The 18,783-nt window shown below is 39.7% G+C and overlaps 1 protein-coding gene across 1 annotated transcript in view; it reads left to right on the forward strand.

Annotated features, from left to right (window-relative positions):
- Positions 1-18,783, forward strand: part of LOC132405303 (dedicator of cytokinesis protein 2-like) — a 640,537-nt gene that overhangs the window by 537,404 nt on the left and 84,350 nt on the right. The window contains exons 37-38 of the mRNA XM_059989997.1: positions 12,575-12,665; positions 17,351-17,470. Coding sequence (XP_059845980.1) covers positions 12,575-12,665; positions 17,351-17,470 — 211 coding nt within the window. The remainder of the gene's footprint in view (positions 1-12,574; positions 12,666-17,350; positions 17,471-18,783) is intronic.

An 18,783-nucleotide genomic window follows, 5' to 3' on the forward strand; every position in this document is an offset into this window, starting at 1 on the left:
CGCAGTCTCCTGTTTTCCTATACTATAATATGCTCCGTTATGCCTAATTGTAATTTTCCAGGACCACTTGACTGTAGGCCTGACCTCAGCTTTGGTCCAAATGTGGACCAAAGATCTGAATTCCCAAGGTGTAGTGACAGAGCTGCCCACAGCTGAATGGCAACATTCGATGGAGTATGATATCAAGGAGCTCTGGCAAAACTGAAGATTTCACTTGGCCCCATTATGTTCGTTCTGAGATTTTTTCCCATCTACACAAATCTTATTTTCCTTTACATACCATCCTATGTGTTTTAAATGTCTGTCCAAATGTCTCTTATATGAAAAAATTTTGATTGATTCTACTACATCCTCTAGCAGAGGTCTATATATCAACCATTTTCTGTGTTAAAAAAAAACTTATCCCTCAGTTCCCATTTAAAGCTCCTTTCTCACTTCTGAAAACTATGCCTTCTTGTTTTTGATACCCCTTCTATGGGTTAAAAAAAGATCTTAACCACCTTTTTTATGCCTCTACCTATCTAAGCCTTTATGCTACTCCTCAACCGTCTATGCTCAACTAGCCTAATCCAAGTGGATTAAGTATAAACGATCCCTAGATCAGCACCAACTAGCAGCCTCATGGAGTCTACTGGGAGCTGAGATGAGAACTGAAGGGAAGGGGAAAAATCCCACAGATATAATGGTATTGGGAGGTTTGGATGAAGAACAGAATTGAGACAAATCAAAAGGACTTAACCAGGCTCTAGAAAATGACCCATGAATTTGTTGATCTCAGGTACATTAAAACTAGGAGACATCCTTTCATCTGAAGTAACACGAGGTATTTTTTTATATATTGCACTAATCCTTGAGAAGCCCAAATGTGTGGATAAGGCCAGATATTAAGTGCACCTTTCCACCAATGATAACTTAATGAGCCAATGAAACTTACTTTACTGTGAAAAATGGCCAATCAGTGAGGCCTGTATGAGTAAAATAATAAAGAATCAAGACGTATTATTGGCATTAAAAGGGAAAGATTTCCATTTATACAGTTTTTAAATGTTAAAATCTCCCAAGGTGTTTTTAATTAATGAAGTATAATCCCTGTTGTAAGTTAACACGTGTATGACAAGCTCCACAAAACAGTAATGTTTTTTTCACAGATAATTAAGTAGAGATAACTGTTGATCAGGACAATGAAGAACTTCCATGGTTTTCTGTGAATGGGCATTTCACTCAGCCGAGAGGATAGCTCTCGACTTAACTCATTTAGTAATGAGTTGTAAGGATACAGAGTCTAGAAAGGGAATAATCGATGGATGTCAGATGGGGTGCTGTGTGAAAGAATGAGAGGTTCTGTATCAGAAATAAGAAATTAGTAAGTAATTAGTTAAAGTTCAAAGTAAAAGTATTTTCAAAGTACATATACGTCACTATTTAAAACTCAGTGATTCATTTTCCTACAGGCCTACTCAATAAATCCATAATAGAATAGAAACCATAATAGGATCAATGAAAGAACACACTAACTGGGCTTATAACCAGAGTGCAAAAGACAACAAACTGCGCAAATGTGAAAAGAAAGAAATAATAATAATAAATAAATAAATAAATAATACTGAGAACATGAGATGAAGAGTCCTTGAAAGTGAGTCCATAGTTTGTGGGAACATTTCAGTGATGGGGTGTGAAGTTCAGTGAAGTTATCCCCATTGATTCAAGAGCCTGATAGCTGAGGGGTAATAACTGCTTCTGAACCTAGTGGTGTGAGTCTTGAGGTTCCTGTACCTTCTTCCTGATGGCAGCAGCAAGAAGAGAGCATGACATGGGTAGTCAGTACAGGGATCATTATGCTGCCATTCATGTGAAGCAAAAACATTAGGCACATCAGTTAGAAAGACAAATGTATTATCTCTTATTGCAAAGAGTTCAAGTTCAAAGGTAACAAAGTCTTGCTGAGATTGTATGGGCTTTGATGGATCCTCCTTTATGTCACTTCAGGCAGTTTTGGTTGCTGTACCTGAAGGAGGAAATGCTGTGCAGAATAAATTGAGCAGATGTGGGTGTAATCCGTTGGGAAAGAATGTGCAAATCTGACTTCCACTTATAGGAGTTTAGAAATATTTGGTGATTACAGTGAGGCATATAATTTGTCTGATGAGGATTGAAAGGGTTTAGTTTTATGATGAGAATTGAGCTAAAGTCTGTCAGAATTTCAATATATTCAATTTTGAAGTTGACAATTTCTTTTCGAGAGCGGATCAGGTGGGAAAGATAGATTGAGGGAAAGGCTCAGTTGTTTCCTTAATGAATGATGGAGTGGGTTAGAAAGTTTGTAGAATCTGTAGTATCAGGCAGCTGTGGAATCATACTTAAGGCAGAGGTTGATAGATTCTTGATTGGTCAGGGCATGAAGGGATATGGGAGGAAGGCGGGAGATTGGGGCTGAGAGGAAAAATGTATCAGCCATGATGAAAAGGTGGAGCAGACTCTCAAATGGCCTAATTCTGCCCCTATACCTAATGGATTTATAGTCTGATCCATGCTGTATTCTGTATTTATATATTCTCATGAAAGATGCACCTCCATCAGTATAATGCTACCTCAATGCTCAACTGTGCTCAGATCTCTGACGTGAGGTTCAAACCAATCGTCTTCTGATTTAGACGAGAACAACGGAGGAAATGTAGGTAAGTGGTAAATTTGACTAAACCCTACAGTGCGTACTGTGAATATTGCACTGTAAACAAACAACCCATCTCCTAGTTACGTTTCTGTTCTCACCCTTCCTCTTCAGAGCCAGAACAAGGATGGTATATTCCTGCTCACCACCCTCCACATTCAAAGGGTTATACTCAGGAATTTTCACCATCTTTAATAGGATTTCACCACTTGACTCATCTTACCTTCTCCTCCCCTCTTAACATTTCAAAGAGGTAATTCTCTCTGCACTCTTTAGTACTCGTTTTAATTTCCACCATCCATCCCTCTTTTCAATAGGTTTTCTCTTGCAGCTGCCGGACATGGAACACATTCTCTCTTCCTACAGGTCAACTGTACTTCTTCCTATGGATGCTGCCTGACCTGCTGCGCTCCACTAGCATCCTGTGTGTGTTACATCCTTTCTTTTACCTTTTCTCTGCCCTCCATCCAGGATTCAGCACAGTTCTTCCAGGTGTAGCACCAATTCTTTTACATTTCTGCCAATTTACTGTTTTATTTTTGATGGTCAGAATGTGGTTTCCTTGACATTGAAGAAACAAAACCTAGATTTAGTTTCCCAGAATCTCTAGTTGTTTGATACTTTCTACCACTCATACTCTGACCTCTCTATCTTCTGTATCCTTCACTGTTCCAATAAAGTTCAACATAATCTTGAGGAACAGCATCTAATTTTCTGTCTGGGCTAATTATATCCCTAATGCATTTGACAATTTCAGGTAGCCATCCTTTTCCCTCATATTTCAGTCTGTTTTTGTTTTTGTCTCTTAGCATTAACATTAGGTAGGAACACAGACAAATAAAATCAAGATTAATTATCATTCAGACCATACACGGATACAGATGAATGAGACAATGTTCCTCTGGGGCCAAAGGGCATAGAATACATTCAAAATAGTGAGAGAGAAAAAAAAACACACACACTCACATCGTTATGCAAGAAACCACATATATAGTCCAAGTCCCTGAGTGACATGCAAATTGACAGAACTGTTCCTGGCAATCCAGCCTGTCATTCTATCAGTCAAACAATGGGGGGCAGCACTTATGGGAGAAGCCAGCTCCCAATGGAATACAGAATCCACACTACACTGCCTCCAGTGTCATCTCACCTGGACTGCAGCAGCAGGCAAGCCTGTTCGAGGCCCTGTCCTCACTACAACCAAGGCCTCGCGACTGTTTCGTCACTTGTCTCACCACCAAACAAGGGATACAGGCTGGAGGGATCTTACAGTCACTCATGGTTACACTGCACACTGTTTTCATGCACCAACTCTGAAGCCTTTGAGTATCAGGCAGCAGCACAGTCCACATCCAGGTCAGCTCCACTGAATCCCACCTGTACTGCCCACCAGCTTCCCCTTCTCCAGACCAACCGCCGGCTTCTCTTTCTCCCAGCCCATTCACCAGCTTCCCTCTCAACCCAACAGCTAGCTTCTCCTTCTCCGAGCCGATTGCCGGGTTTCTCCTTCTCCCAGCCCATCCACCAGCTTCCCTCTCAACCCAACAGCTAGCTTCTCCTTCTCCAGACCAACCGCCGGCTTCTCCTTCTCCCAGCCCATCCACCAGCTTCCCTCTCAACCCAACAGCTAGCTTCTCCTTCTCCAGACCAACCGCCGGCTTCTCCTTCTCCCAGCCCATCCACCAGCTTCCCTCTCAACCCAACAGCTAGCTTCTCCTTCTCCAGACCAACCGCCGGCTTCTCCTTCTCCCAGCCCATCCACCAGCTTCCCTCTCAACCCAACAGCTAGCTTCTCCTTCTCCAGACCAACCGCCGGCTTCTCCTTCTCCCAGCCCATCCACCAGCTTCCCTCTCAACCCAACAGCTAGCTTCTCCTTCTCCGAGCCGACTGCCGGGTTTCTCCTTCTCCCAGCCCATCCACCAGCTTCCCTCTCAACCCAACAGTTAGGTTCTCCTTCTCCGAGCTGACTGCCAGGTTTCTCCTTCTCCTGGCCAACTACTACGGGTTCTTCTCCTGACCGAACGCTGGCTTGTCCTTCTCTGAACCATCAGCCAGCTGCTCCTTCTCCGACTCATCTGCCAGCTCCTTCAATACCCTAACCGGCAGCTCCAAACAATGAACAAATCACTGATGCGGCAGACCAGCTGTACCAATTGTTCTTGGATTTCACTGTTTGACCACCAAGGGGCTGCTGCATTCAAACACACTGCCATTTTACCAACAGGAAAGTTTCAGAAGGATATAGGTCAAACAGTGGCACTGGTATATATGGCTATCTTAGTCAGCACAGATGAATTGGAATGAAGGACCTGTTTTCAATGTTGTTTGCCTCCATGACCTGTCAATTCTTCAAGTATTTTTTTCCTTAACCACATTGGTCTGCTCTCTATCGGAGATGCATTACCTATTCTCTCCATTCATCCACACCTTGCAACACAAACTGGCTTGTTTCCTTACCTTTCCTGGTCTTTTTTTATGAAGAGCTCATCATCTGAAATGTTAACTATGTTTCTTTCTCCTCTGGTGTCACCTGACTTGTTGAGTACTCCAGCATTCTTTATTTTGTTTGCCACTCTGTGTAGCTCTTCTGCCTGCAGTTATGAAGTATTGTTAGTCATAGTGTGTCAGAATTGGATAGAGTATATATTGTGACTCCAAATCTGTTACAATTCTGTGGAGCAGACTGATGATTAATGGTTTCTGTCCTACATTCACGTATAAATAACTAGTCCATCAGTTCCTACCAATAAGCGCTCCTTAAAATCTTGTAGGTATGTCAGTAACATCGGTGCTGGGAGGGAGTAGCTGACAATTGTAGCCTGCTCTGCCCTAAACTAAAATTAAACTCCCACAAGAAGCTGAAACTATGTATATTATTCATCAGGAAGACTGCTGTACAAAGACTGTAATCTAATCCTTGCAATCACGTGGAACATATTGGAGTTTTACTGCAATGGTTTATAATGTAATTGAAGCCTTTCAATTGAATTACTGCCTTGTAATCACTCCAAGGTATTACATCTAAATGAGTGAAATTGTTCTCTAATTCATAACGTTTTTCCAAAGGTTCCCGTGAATTATCTGAATTGTCTTCTTATGTTTATTTGTCAATCCATTCCCCATTGTGTTACTAGCCCTGAGGGTTAGTATTGATACCTTGCCCTGGAGATCAGCGAGGGCTGTGGGATTCATTCCATCTGCCATCTGCCAAAGTCTAGGTTTGACCAAGCCAGCAGTTGTAACCTTTGGGCAGGAAGGCTGCTGTTTCCTCCCCTCATTTTTTAAGGATGGATCTCTTCCAAGATGTACATAAGTCACAGGAGGAACGAAGGTTCAATAATATAGTAATGGAGTTGAAGATCCTTGTATAGACGTATACACAAAGAAGATTAAAATCTTAGAGAACACCATACAATGTAAAAGTCTGTAACTTAAGTGAGAAAGGACACAATCCTGGAAAGAAAATTATACATTGTTCTGGCATCTTCTTTACTCCTTCCTACTGTTCAAATTTACTCAATAACAAGTCAGAGCTTTCATGAATTTCAGTTACGTTGGTTAAAGAAAGCAGAGTTAACTTTGTACAACAGATCTTCAGCTACCAAATACAACACTACCTATCAGATTGTTCTGGCAATAATCGTTATGGTATTCTGTAGTTGTGTCATATCAGTGCGTCTTCGAGAACAAGAGATGAAGTAAGATGACACCATTAAGTGACATCTTCTTGTATGCAGCTCCAATGGGAATCATCAAATATTCCCGTTTAGAAACACTACAAGTGAAATCCAGTCACAGCCATGGGTACTTAAATAAGCAACATCATTTTAAGATGCTTCAAAAATCTATCAAGACTTAAAATGAATGAACCTCAGATGGCAGACTTGGGTTGAGAGTTCCCTTTAAGAAAGAGGAAGCCAGGATGCCGTTCGAGTCTGCAAGTTCCATCAAAGTGCAAAGGGTTTCCCAACTATCCTGCTGTTGAATGTACAGTCTCTTCAAAAATAAAAATCAAGACGTCAGAGGAAGATTACTGTACCAGAGGGACATCAGGGACTCCTGTGTACTCTGCATTATTGAAACGAGGCTCACACCCACAACTTAATATGTAGCATTGCAGCTCGATGGCTTTACAATTCTCTGCAAGACTTCTAAAGATAGAAGAAGAAGAAGCTATTTTTTTTAAAAGATAAAGGAAGTGGAGTTTGCTTCATGATTATCCCATTGTGATGCACAGTACTGGTGTTTCTGTCCCAGTGCTACTCATCTAATTTGAAATATAAAGCCATCAAATGTCATCCATTTTATCTGTCAACCATCATCCTGGTAAAGACGTATATTACACCCCAGTCTAATGTAATCAGCGTACCCTGGTACCTTCCCATTATTGTAGAGTATTTCAACTTCTCTGAACAACTACCAACAGCCTATTGTCTTTTGAACATTGGTTGTTCGTACATCCTGCTGGATGTGGTTTTTCATCGATTCTATCATATTTCTTGGATTTACTGTGTACACCTACAAAGGAAAAAAACCTCAAGGTTATATATGAAGACATATATGTTCTTTGATAATAACCCTACTTTGAACTTCGAACATATCATCTGTGGAACCAGAGAGGCTAACATACTTGACCACTCCAAGGAGGGATGGTGTAGGGGATAAGATTGTCATATAATTCAGTTGTATTAGTCTTGGAAGAACTGAACCTTTGAATAAATCATGCATCAGAGAGGCCCAGTAGGATGTTATGTCTCTGAAGACCCTCTAATAGTAGGATCTTCACCTACTGGGTCTCATGACCTGAGGTTCCCAACCACACGTTATGGGCAACCATAGTGATGGACATTGTGTTAACACAGGTGAGCTCATTAAATTGGTATCTCGGGAGCTGAATGCCACTCTCAGTAAGTTGCAGCTCACACTGTGCAATTTGCAAGGTGTCATCTCTGGATTTAAAAAAATATTGTGCAGTTAGCAGCTAAAATGAGAGTGTTACCTTGTCCAGTATCCAGAATAAAATATGTTATCTGGATACCTTTCCAACCATAGTATTTTTATCTTAGGTTTCTGACAGTTAATTGTTCAATCCTGCAATCTTGTCAGAGTGAACTACAATTTGTCAGCTGCTCAACAGTCACAGATTCAGACAATATGAAAGGTACAGTAATCCCATTTTTGATGCCCACTCTTGAAGCATAGCATTTCTCCAGCAGCACAGTATAAACACTAATATAGGTTTACTAACTTCAGGTTGGACCATAGTTCATAAGAAAATAGGAGCAGTGATAATCCATAAGTTCCCTCAAGCCAGCTCGGCCCTTCAGAAACTAAACTTCAATATCACTTCAATTCTCCAAATCCTGTGAAACAGTTAGAGCCTATAAATCTATACTTATTGTTTATATATTGTCTGATTATTGTTAGTTCATGGGGAATAGAATTGCAACTTTTTAAATCCTTTACTTAAAAAACATTTCCCAAACTTTTATATAAGCTCAAACTTGTATTCCTAAAGCAGTGACCCCTTGTACTGAAAGTACTGAGATGCATTTTAAGGTGACGGAGAAGATATGCATTACAAGTCACTTGAAAAACATTAAATAAACAAATAAATTAAATCCTCCTTCCCTCAGTATGTGTATTAGGAAATAGACTGACGTCCTCTTGAAGAGTATTAGCTCATGATTCTGCTATCAGGTGTATCTACACAGAGAGACACACTTATTTTTGTCCTTGTTCTTAAATGCGATGATCTCTGTCTCTGCGTGAGCTTATCTCAATTCTCAGGGACACTGATCTCAAAACTACAACTATTGCTTCCAAATCTCTCTATTGTCTCACTTTCCTAATCTTAACAAATTTCTGCAGTCCATTAATGTTCACGCCTTCAACTCCGTAAAATAATCTCCCCTCCACAAACTTCACATCATGTATTCAACCTTTAAAACCTTAAAGTCTCCCTAAAATCAGAATCTGCAATTTAATGTCACATTTTCTTTGACATTTGATAACATTAAAATTGATAAAATTTGTCCTGAGCATCTGATTCACATATACGTGGCCTAGTAAACCACTTCACATGTATCAAATTCAGAAACAGCTTATATTTAGTGGAATTGATCCTTGACTGCAATTCCCAAACCTCCTCATAACTGATGAACACCAAGTACAAGTGTCAAGATTGAATAATAATCAGAAGATGCTGAAGTAACATCTCCAAGGCATTGAAAAGCGAGCTGATCTTTCTTTTCATAAGAGCAGTCCCTCCTGTCTATTGCCAGAATATTCTTAGCTTTTGAACCATATATTTCTGTGTACTGAACATCAATCAAGTATTTTGAGCACTGAACTTCTGAAGGAATCCGTTGGCCTTGGTAGATTTTAAAACTTATAAATTTAGATGGTTGAGTTAGATTTTGAGGATCAGTTGCATATACTAGGCTTATATTCCCTTGGGTTTTTGATGGTCAAGCTGAGTTCCAGCTAAAAGCTTGTCAATTATTGGGTTGTGGTCCAGCAGATTTTGGGTCATCTAATGCTGCCTGGACATACAGAGTAAAATCAGCAAGTTTAAAATCACTGATATACAGGGAGATCTTGGCATGCAACTTTCTAGCTCCCTGAAAGTGGCCACACCAGTAGATAGGGCAGAAGCTTGCTTGCTTTCATAGGCAGTGGTACTGAGTATAAGAGTTCAGACATAGTATTGCAAATATAAAATACTTTGTTTAGGCCACACTTGGGATTTTGTGTACAGTTTTGGTCTCCACTCTATGGAAGGAATGTGATACCATTAGAGAGAATGCAGAAGACATTCATCGGATATTGCCTTTAATGGGAGATTTTATTTGCAGGTAGAGGTTGGATAAGCTGGAGCAAAGGAGGCTGAGTGGTGATCTTATTGAGATTTATAAAATTATGTGGGGCATAGAGACCGAGGATAATCACAGTCTTTTTTTTCAAAGTCATAGCAATGTTAAACTAGAGGAGTTACCTTAAGGTGAGAGAGAAAATATTTAAAGGAGCTCTAAGAAATACCAAACAGAGGGTGGCAAGTATAGAACAAACTGCCAGATGAGGAGGAAGAATTTGGATAGGAAAGGAAGCAGGATATAACCAAATGCAGGAAAATGGAATTAGCGTCCAAAGGTATTCCCATCAGCATGCACAAGTCAACTGAAGGGTCTGATTCCAGGTTGTACAACTCTATCAGCATCCAAATGAGGTTCAACTATGAGGTTTAGTATCATAGGAACATAAGAAATAGGAGCAGGGGTAGTCCATCCGGCCCATCGAGACTGCCCGGCCATTCAATACGATCATGGCTGATCTGCCCATAAACTCAGCTCCATCTTCCTGCCTTTTCCCCATAACCCTTAATTCCACTACTATGTAAAAATTGATCTAACTGTATCTTAAGTATATTTAGTGAAGAAGCCTCAACTGCTTCCTTGGGCAGAGAATTCCACAGATTCACCACTCCCTGGCAAAAACAGTTTCTCCTAATCTCCATCCTAAATCTTCTCCCTTGAATCTTGAGGCAATGTCCCCTAGTTCTAGTCTCACCTACCAATAGAAACAACTTTCTTACTTCTATCTTATCTATCCCTTTCAAAATTTTGTATGCTTCTTTAAGATCCTCTCTCATTCTTCTGAACTACAGAGAGTATAGTCCCAGGTGATTCAATCTCTCCTCATAGGTTAACCCCTTCATCTCTGGAATCAAGCTGGTGAACCTCCTCTGCACTGTCTCCAAAGCCAGAATATCAGTCTTAAAGGATGAGAAATTTATTGTTTAGCAGCAGCAGTAAATTGCAAATATATAAAAATGGTATCAATTACAAAATCAGTAAGAAGTACAAATAAAAGTAATAATGAGGTAATATTCATAGGTTCATGGTCCATTCTTGAAGATGTCCTTAAGGGTGGTAATAGCTGAGTCTACAATTTTGCAAACTCTTGTGATCCTGTGCATTTGATCCTCCATACCAGGCTGATGCAAGCAGTCAGAATGGTCTCCACTGTACATCTATAGAAAGTTGGACAAGTCTTTGATGACACACCTAGTCTTCTGAAGTGGAGGCATCGGTGCATCTTCTTCACGACTGCATCAACTTGTTGGACCCAGGACAGATCCTGAAGAGATATTGACCCCCAAGAACTTAAAGCTAGTCAACCACTGACCCTGCAATGAGGACTGGTGCATGTTCTTACAAATTGCTTTCTGAAGTCCACACGAACTCCTTGGTCTTGATGACATAGAGTGTAAGATTGTTGTTATGACATCACTCAACCAATTGATGTATCTCACTCCTGTGCACCATCTCAATGCCTTTCTGACTCTATGATGTTAGGAGATGAGAGAGATGCAGCCTGGAATCATAAAAATATCGGTGGTGAAAGGGAAAACCAAGAAGATACAGGATAAAAGGAACATGCTAAACTATTCAAGTTTATGAACTTCTGTTATAAAATAGAAATGCAACGCTGCAGCCTCACTACCCCAGGATCCCGCGGTCGCTCCTGCCTGTATGGAATTTGCACATTTTTCTTGTGACCATGCATGTTTCCTCCAGGTGCCGCAGTTTCTTCACACATCCCAATGGTAGTCATAGAGTTGGCTGTTGCAGTGTAAGCTGGTGGTAGAAGAACCACTAGGAATTGACGGGCATGTGAAAGAGAATAGGTTACCTGAAAGAAAGTGGGAAAATGGGATTTCCCCGAGAGCCAACATTCATTAGGTCAATTAGCCTTCTTCTACAGTATGACAAAATAGCAAAATATAAAATTGCTGGAAATGCTCAAATATTTAAGAAGCCTCTCTAGAGAGGAAGAAACTCCAAAACTAGTATTTAGATTATTGTGAGCAGTTTTGGTCCCATACCTAAGAAAAGATGTGCTGATGTTAGAGAGAATCCGGTGGAAGTTTAGAAGGGTGATCCCAGGAATTGAGAAGTTAAAATATGAGGACCATTTGATGGCTTAGGGATCATCCTTAACCTCAGAATAGAAAGAAGTCCTTTAGAATAGAAATGAGGAGAAATTTCTTTAGCCAGAGGCTGGTAAATGTGTGAATTCATTGCCACAGGCAGCTGTGGAGGGGAGACCAAGTCATTGGGTATACTTAAAGTGAAAATTGTCAGGCTCTTGATTGGTCAGGGTGTGAAAAATTATTGGGCAAATGCAGAAGATGGAGTTGAGAGGGAAACTAAATCAGTAATGAAGCAAATCCAATTGGCCAAATGGCCTAATTTTGCTCCTGTGCCTTACAGTTTAAAATACTGCTATTATTTCAGATTGATGTCTCTCCATAAGATTTGCAAAATGGTCATCAAACCAAGATGTTGGCTCTGTTTCTCTCTCCATAGATGCTGCTAACCTGTTGACTGTTTCCAGTATTGGCTGTTTTTATTTCAGATTTCCAGCATCCATGTTTTGTCGTTGTTTTGCTTTGTAAAACAGCAGATGTTAATACCTTTTTGCAGAGACCTGGGGGCTTGCAGAATTAGCAATACATTAACTGAAAATCAAATGTAGTGATTTTATCATGAATGGTCTCAAGAAATTTATTTTAGATTAGTTTCTTTGCCATTTTACTGAATACAGGAATCTATTTAAAATAAATGAGGGGAAGACGAGATGAGCTCATCAGGCCTTCACACATCAAGTTCAGTGACAGTAATTTCTAATCATTAACAAGTCACTCCACTAAGCCCTATTACTAAATATTATCCTAGTCCTGCAACCTGTGGGAAAAATTATGTACACTAATGAATGTTATTTTGACAATATTGTTTATTGTAAACATCAAAATCATATAATTTATTACATTTTTCTGAAGTTAATTACTGCTTAGTAATTATAGGGACAATATTGCTCAGAGTTTTGTTTGTGCTCTACAGATATCTGTACAAGCTTCGCGATCTGCACCTGGAATGTGAGAACTACACCGAAGCTGCGTACACACTGCTCTTGCACGCTAAGCTGCTCAAGGTTAGGAACATTCCTTGCAAATTACAACTTCATGGTACCCGCTGTAAAGATAGGAAAAGAGTCAAATATTATAATTAAATCAAGGTATAAAAATGAGTCGCGTACAGAGAAAGTAAGGAAGAGTATTCACTTAGGGCGCAAGAAAATCATTGCTGAATTGTTCAGCTCTGGTAATTAGCACTGAGCATGCAATATAAAGGTGTCAACACATCATTGACAGCTATGCCAGAAGATGACTTTTTTCTTGTGACTATATAACGTACTAGCAACCTGACTCAGGCATCTAAATGTCGTGGAGAAAGAAACTGCAGAGATCCAAGGATCCAGATTCGGATAACAGCATATATTTTGATTTTTGCACATCCCCCATTTGATTTAAACTGGTGCACCGAAGGAGATGGGCCACCTGGTGGTCATTTGACACCAGTGTCTTATGACTGTCAGCTCAGGAAGATTATTAAGGCCTTGTCACCTCAGCATCGGTGTTTTCAATGTTAGATGAAAACATCTGACAGTGACAGATGTGACAGAGTGACAGTGAAATGGAGATTCATACTGAATAAGTTAATATTCTTATAATATATCACCCATTTATGTTAATATCAATTATGATATCCATAAGATATTTAGCAGGTTTAACTTGATCCAGTGAAGGAATTGAATTGACTTTATTGACCCATTGATATCAATAGGGGTGAGCCTGTCTCCATTCCCCCTGCAGTCCACAACCAGCTCCTTTGTTTTTGCGACATTGAGGGAGAGCTTGTTTTCTTGACTCCACTGTGTCAGGGTGATGACTTCCTCTCTGTAGGCTGCCTCATTATTATTTGTGATTAGGCCAATCAGTGTAGTATCATCAGCAAATTTAATTAGCAGATTGGAGCTGTGGGTAGCATCACAGTCATGGATATACAGAGAATAAAGGAGGGGGCTTAGGTCACAGTCCTGGGGGGCTCCTGTCTTGAGGGTCAGAGGAACAGAGGTGAGGGAGCCCACTCTTACCACCTGCCGGTGATCTGACAGGATGTCCAGGATCCAACTACATAAGGCAAGGCAGATGTAAGGAAGTTACTTTAGCTATTTTTTGTGTGTAAGCCCATATGATGCATCTTGGGCTCAGCCATTTAGAAAATCCTAGCTATTCCCATTCTAAACTCTGTACCAACACTTAACAGTGTATTACAAGCATGAAAAATGCTGCAGATGCTGAAAATCCAAAGCAACAGACAGAATGCTGGAGAACCTCGGCAGATCAAGCAGAATCTATGGATGTTTCGACCTGAAACATTGACTGTTTACATAGATGCTGCCTAAACTACTGATTCCTCCACTATTCTGTGTGTGTTGCATTCAACTGCTTATTAAATAATTTTAGGATGCTTGGCCCATAAAAATATACCACTAATAGCAGAAAGCCAACTTAATCTGACATTGATCTCCATTTTAACTGTAGCTCTTGCAGCTTTATTCAATACTCATTGACATTCTTCCCTGCAAAACTCTATTAATGTCATTGCAGAATCACAGACTGTCCCATTAACCACAAATTTTCTTAGGGAAAGAATTCCAGGTTTCTGCCAACATTGGTATGAGATTTCTCTTCCCAGTTTTGCTAAAGAATGATATTGGTTTGTATTTTTACATACAATCACTCTGTGTGTTAGCAGACAATGCCTCCTGTACTCACTGAGGAACAAGGTCTTAACAACTTAATAACTAAACTATGTTGGATTTCCATGAGTTATTGTTCAGAAGTGTTCTATTTTTAACATGAACTTGTCTGTTATTTTTTATCCTAAGTTTCATTGTACTTACACCATTTTCCACAGCCTTGGTTTATTAGGGAAATGGGATGTCTGGCTTTGATTACTATGAACATGAGCTTTATATGATACGGGATGTAAGGAAGCAGTGTTATATAGCAGTAGCTGCATGAAAGGTCAAATGGCCTGACAGAATTTTATTTGTTTCTGTAGTAGTTTGCTCTTGACTCTTCAAGAAACTCCTACCTGGTGCAAATCATTGAATGATGCCACTTTAATGCTCTGTTATTGATTCACTGATGTACATAAGAGAGAGCAAAATAAAGGAGGCCATTTGGCTTCCTTCTCTCAAGATACCAACCTTGTTCTCTTCCAGAAATAAAATCATAAGATATTGAAAATTCTCAGCAGGGTCAGGCAGCATCTAGGAAAAGAGGATCAGTTAATGTTGCAGCTCCAGAATAAAGGAAAAGCATTTTAGTCTTCAGGGAAATAAAAGGTGGGGGATTGAGTGTCTCTGATGAGTGGGGCGAAATGAGGTAATCATAAACACAAGAGATTCTGCAGATGCTGGAATTCTAGAGCAACACACGCAAAATGCTGGAGGAAGCCAGCAAGTCCAGCAGATGTCCAGCAGCATCTTTTGAAAAGATTTAACAGTAAAGGTTTTGGGCTGATACACTTCTTCAGGACTGGAAAGGAAGGGGAACGACACCAGAATAAATTAATGTAGCAGTTATGGGTCAGTTATCAAATTATACCTTCTGTCAACATCATTTGGTTCGGGACATGCTTCACAGGACAGACTATACTAACTGGGAAAAAAATCGGAGACAGAAAGATCAGTTGCTGAACAAGAAAGAAAAGACAAAGGCTAAAGTAGGAGATTTCAATATAGAGTTCAGAAGATTGCAATGTGCTCAGATGGAAGAGGAAATGTTGTTGCTGAAGCTTGTATTAACCTCATTGTGACAGTGCGAGAAACCACAGACCAACAGCTCAAAACTGGGATGCTGAATAAATGTCATGAGTACCCGGGGTCTCTGCTGTGGACTGGTGGGTGGCATGTGCTTCATTTGCATAACCTCTACAGGGACACAGACATCTTTAGGAATAAAGTTGGAGAAAGTGTAATAGCTCTTTTCAAATCTACCTAATACTTAGAAAATAGAAAAGTCATCTCAAAAAATGTGCCAATATGATAGATGTCTCCAAGGATTAAGTTAATATTTATAGGTGCCTGTAGCTAAAATGTCAATGTTTACAGGGATATTAAAGAAGTTTGACTGAATTTACTGTAGAGGCCATGTAATTATTTCCCGTCTCTATTGTATTTTGTGCTGCGTGTGTTTTATTTTGGATTTCAGTATTTTGCCACGTGTTGGGGCATGGTAGAAGTAAATGAGTATAGTCACATATTTGCCCTTTGTGCTGCTAGTTTAATTAGAGATAGAGACTAAGTAGAGGTTGGATATTTTTTATTGACCGCTTATTTCACTTTTTACACTAATTATGCTTGTTTCATTAGCTTTTATGGCAATATTAGGTCATTTGTCTTTGCTGGTTTTGTAATAAAGAATTGAATGTACCTTTTCTCAATTTGAAATTCAGTAGTTTGGAGGAGGCTCACACAATATCATTTGCTTCACTCAGTCTCTCAGCAGTTTTGGTTTGTTTTTCAAATAGCTGCTGCATTTACAGAGATCATCGGTGAACGGGACAGTATTTACACTGGTGTCCAGGGAATGCAACAGAATTTGTGAGATGTCTAGGGAGTGTCAGTATTTCCAAGAATCCCCAAGGAGCGTGTCAGTATTTATGCAGTTCTCCTATGAATGTGTTAATACATACACAGAACATTCTCCAGGGAATGTGTCAATATTTGCTGAGATTTTCAGGGGCTGGGTCAGTATCTTTAGAGATCTCTGGAAACTGTGGCATTGTGTATAGAGATCTTCAGGCAATTTGTGTGTATTAGTGCTGATTTTCAAAGAGTATTTCAGTATTAACAGTAATATCCAGGGAATATATAAGTATGTACTGAAAAATCCATTTAATATGTCAGTACTTACATAGGTCGCCTTTCAAAGTATCAGTGTTTATAGAGCCCTTATTTACAGGGCTCTTCAGGGAGTCTGTTAATATTCACAATGGTCTTCAGGAGTGTGTCATTACCTATAGATGGTTTCCTGAAAGGTATACTTTGGTTTATTGGTGGGTTTCTTGTTTTCAGACTTTCCCCAGTGTTTTAACTGTCTATTTTTAATGTTCCTTTATTAAAATTCAGAAATTGGTTAATCATGAAATTTCTAATAGTCGTGATTCTTACTTTATCTGCTAAATGTGATTGGGTACGAACAGTAAGTCCTTTATAGACTAAAAAAATGAAACATCTTGGAAACAATGGGATGAACACAGTGGGTTTGTCAGTGTTTAGTTTACACCAGATAGAATAGCAGTTGAACTGAAGTTGTGTGATAAGCAGAATGAACGGGGTCGATTTTAGGATTATTTTAACAATATTAGTATTTCATGTTACTAATTTCATGATTTATGATTATTATAACAATGGTACATTTGAAAAGAAATTTTAATTTATGGGAATGATGCTTAAGTGTGTATAGGTAACAGGTAAACCATCAGGAGGGTAATGAGTAGGAAGAGTTAGTCGCACACTAGACTAAAACACTAAATACTAATCTTTAGATATGGTACAATGTGGTGTTATGGTGCTGAAACATTTAACAAGCAATATTATCCTAAGAACAGTGCACTCTTGGCTGGAGCCATTGTGTTGAAATCTAGAACCTGGGGAAAGAAAAATTAAAATGAAAAGGATTGTCACCCTCAACAAAAAAGACTTACAGGCAATGGATTCAAGCGACATATGAGGACTGACCCAGTTTTTATTCTCTGCTTTAGTGGTCTGATGAGCAATGTACATCCCACGTTATGCCGAGAGATTTTCAGATTTCGCAAACGCAGCGTCAGCTGAAAGAGAGCCTGTACAAAACCATCATTAATTACTTTGACAAGGGAAAGGTGAGTGTAAGTGCTTGGGCTTGAAACTCCCCTGAGCAGTAAAAGTCCTTCTGTTTAATTCAACGCTTGTAACTGTGAGGAATGAACCGCACCCCCATCTTGGACTCACAGTCTCAAGCCCATGTCCTCTCGGGTTGGGAGAAACACTGAAGTTGGGCTGGGTTTTCAAGCTTTCCCTTTAAGCAGCATCCTATGTTATATGGATAAGTTCTATATTTCACTTCTACCAATGTGAATGTAATCAGAAGCAGTTTCTTATGAAGCCTTCATCAATACAGGGACCTGGATTGAAAATGTGCTCTTTAATATTGAACAGGGAACTATATTGGACTTGTCCTTGCTCTACCAGTGATGTTGTTTCCACAGCTGCTTGTTTTGTGCAAGTAGCCTCAAGTATTTTGTAATGATGACCACAGCACCACAAAATTATTGCAAAACATCTGCTTTATTAATCTTCTTTTGCAGAGTGAAGTTGTTGGTGACACAGTGGCGACACAATTTGTGCTACTGCCTCATGACTCTGGGGAACCCAGTTTGATCCTGGTCTTTGGAACAGTCTGTGGGGAGATGAGGCATAATTCATATGATAGTGTTGGCTTTCCCAGGTTTCCTGCCAAATTTTATCAGGTTTTCCCATGGTTGCCTGTTGTAAATTATCCCCAGTTTAAGTGATTGTGAGGAAAGTTAGTTGGGAGTTCATGTGACAGAATAAGTTTCAGGAAAATAAATGGGAAAAGAGGATTGATAGGCTGTTTTGAAACCTGGTGAAGACTCAGAGGGGCAATGAGTCCCCGTTTGGGTTGTAAGAAAATATGAATTTTGCAACCCTTTCCTTGTTTGGCTTCAACTTCAGAACCACCAATGCAATTTTCTTTTAAGTGTCCTCTGAAAATGGCTATTCAGTTCAAAGATATTCAGGGATAAATGCTAGCACATTGAGAATGTCCAGATTGCCAAAACAAGAATATAACCAAACATTGTTTGCTGGCCTCGGTTGTGCTTCCAATCAGTTTCTTCATTCAGATGTCCAGCAGGGTGGAACTCATGCCACGGTAACTAACACATACACAAATAATTTAAATTACGAGGACAAGTCAACTGAAGGGTCTGATTCCTACATTTACACACTTAGTCCAGCGATCGTGGAGCATACGGATCTTGGACCTCCATGGCATGGCTGATTGATTAGTTCGTGGCCTAAGGTAGAAGAAGATGAGTTATTAACTTCAAACTTTCTGCACAATCACTCAAAGAGTTGAACTGCATGTGCATGTAACGAGAGCTGTATAACTCTTCTCGTTTTACCTTAGGCC

The sequence above is a fragment of the Hypanus sabinus genome, chromosome 15 (genome assembly GCF_030144855.1).
Source record: "Hypanus sabinus isolate sHypSab1 chromosome 15, sHypSab1.hap1, whole genome shotgun sequence".
In the NCBI taxonomy this organism is placed as follows: domain Eukaryota; kingdom Metazoa; phylum Chordata; class Chondrichthyes; order Myliobatiformes; family Dasyatidae; genus Hypanus; species Hypanus sabinus.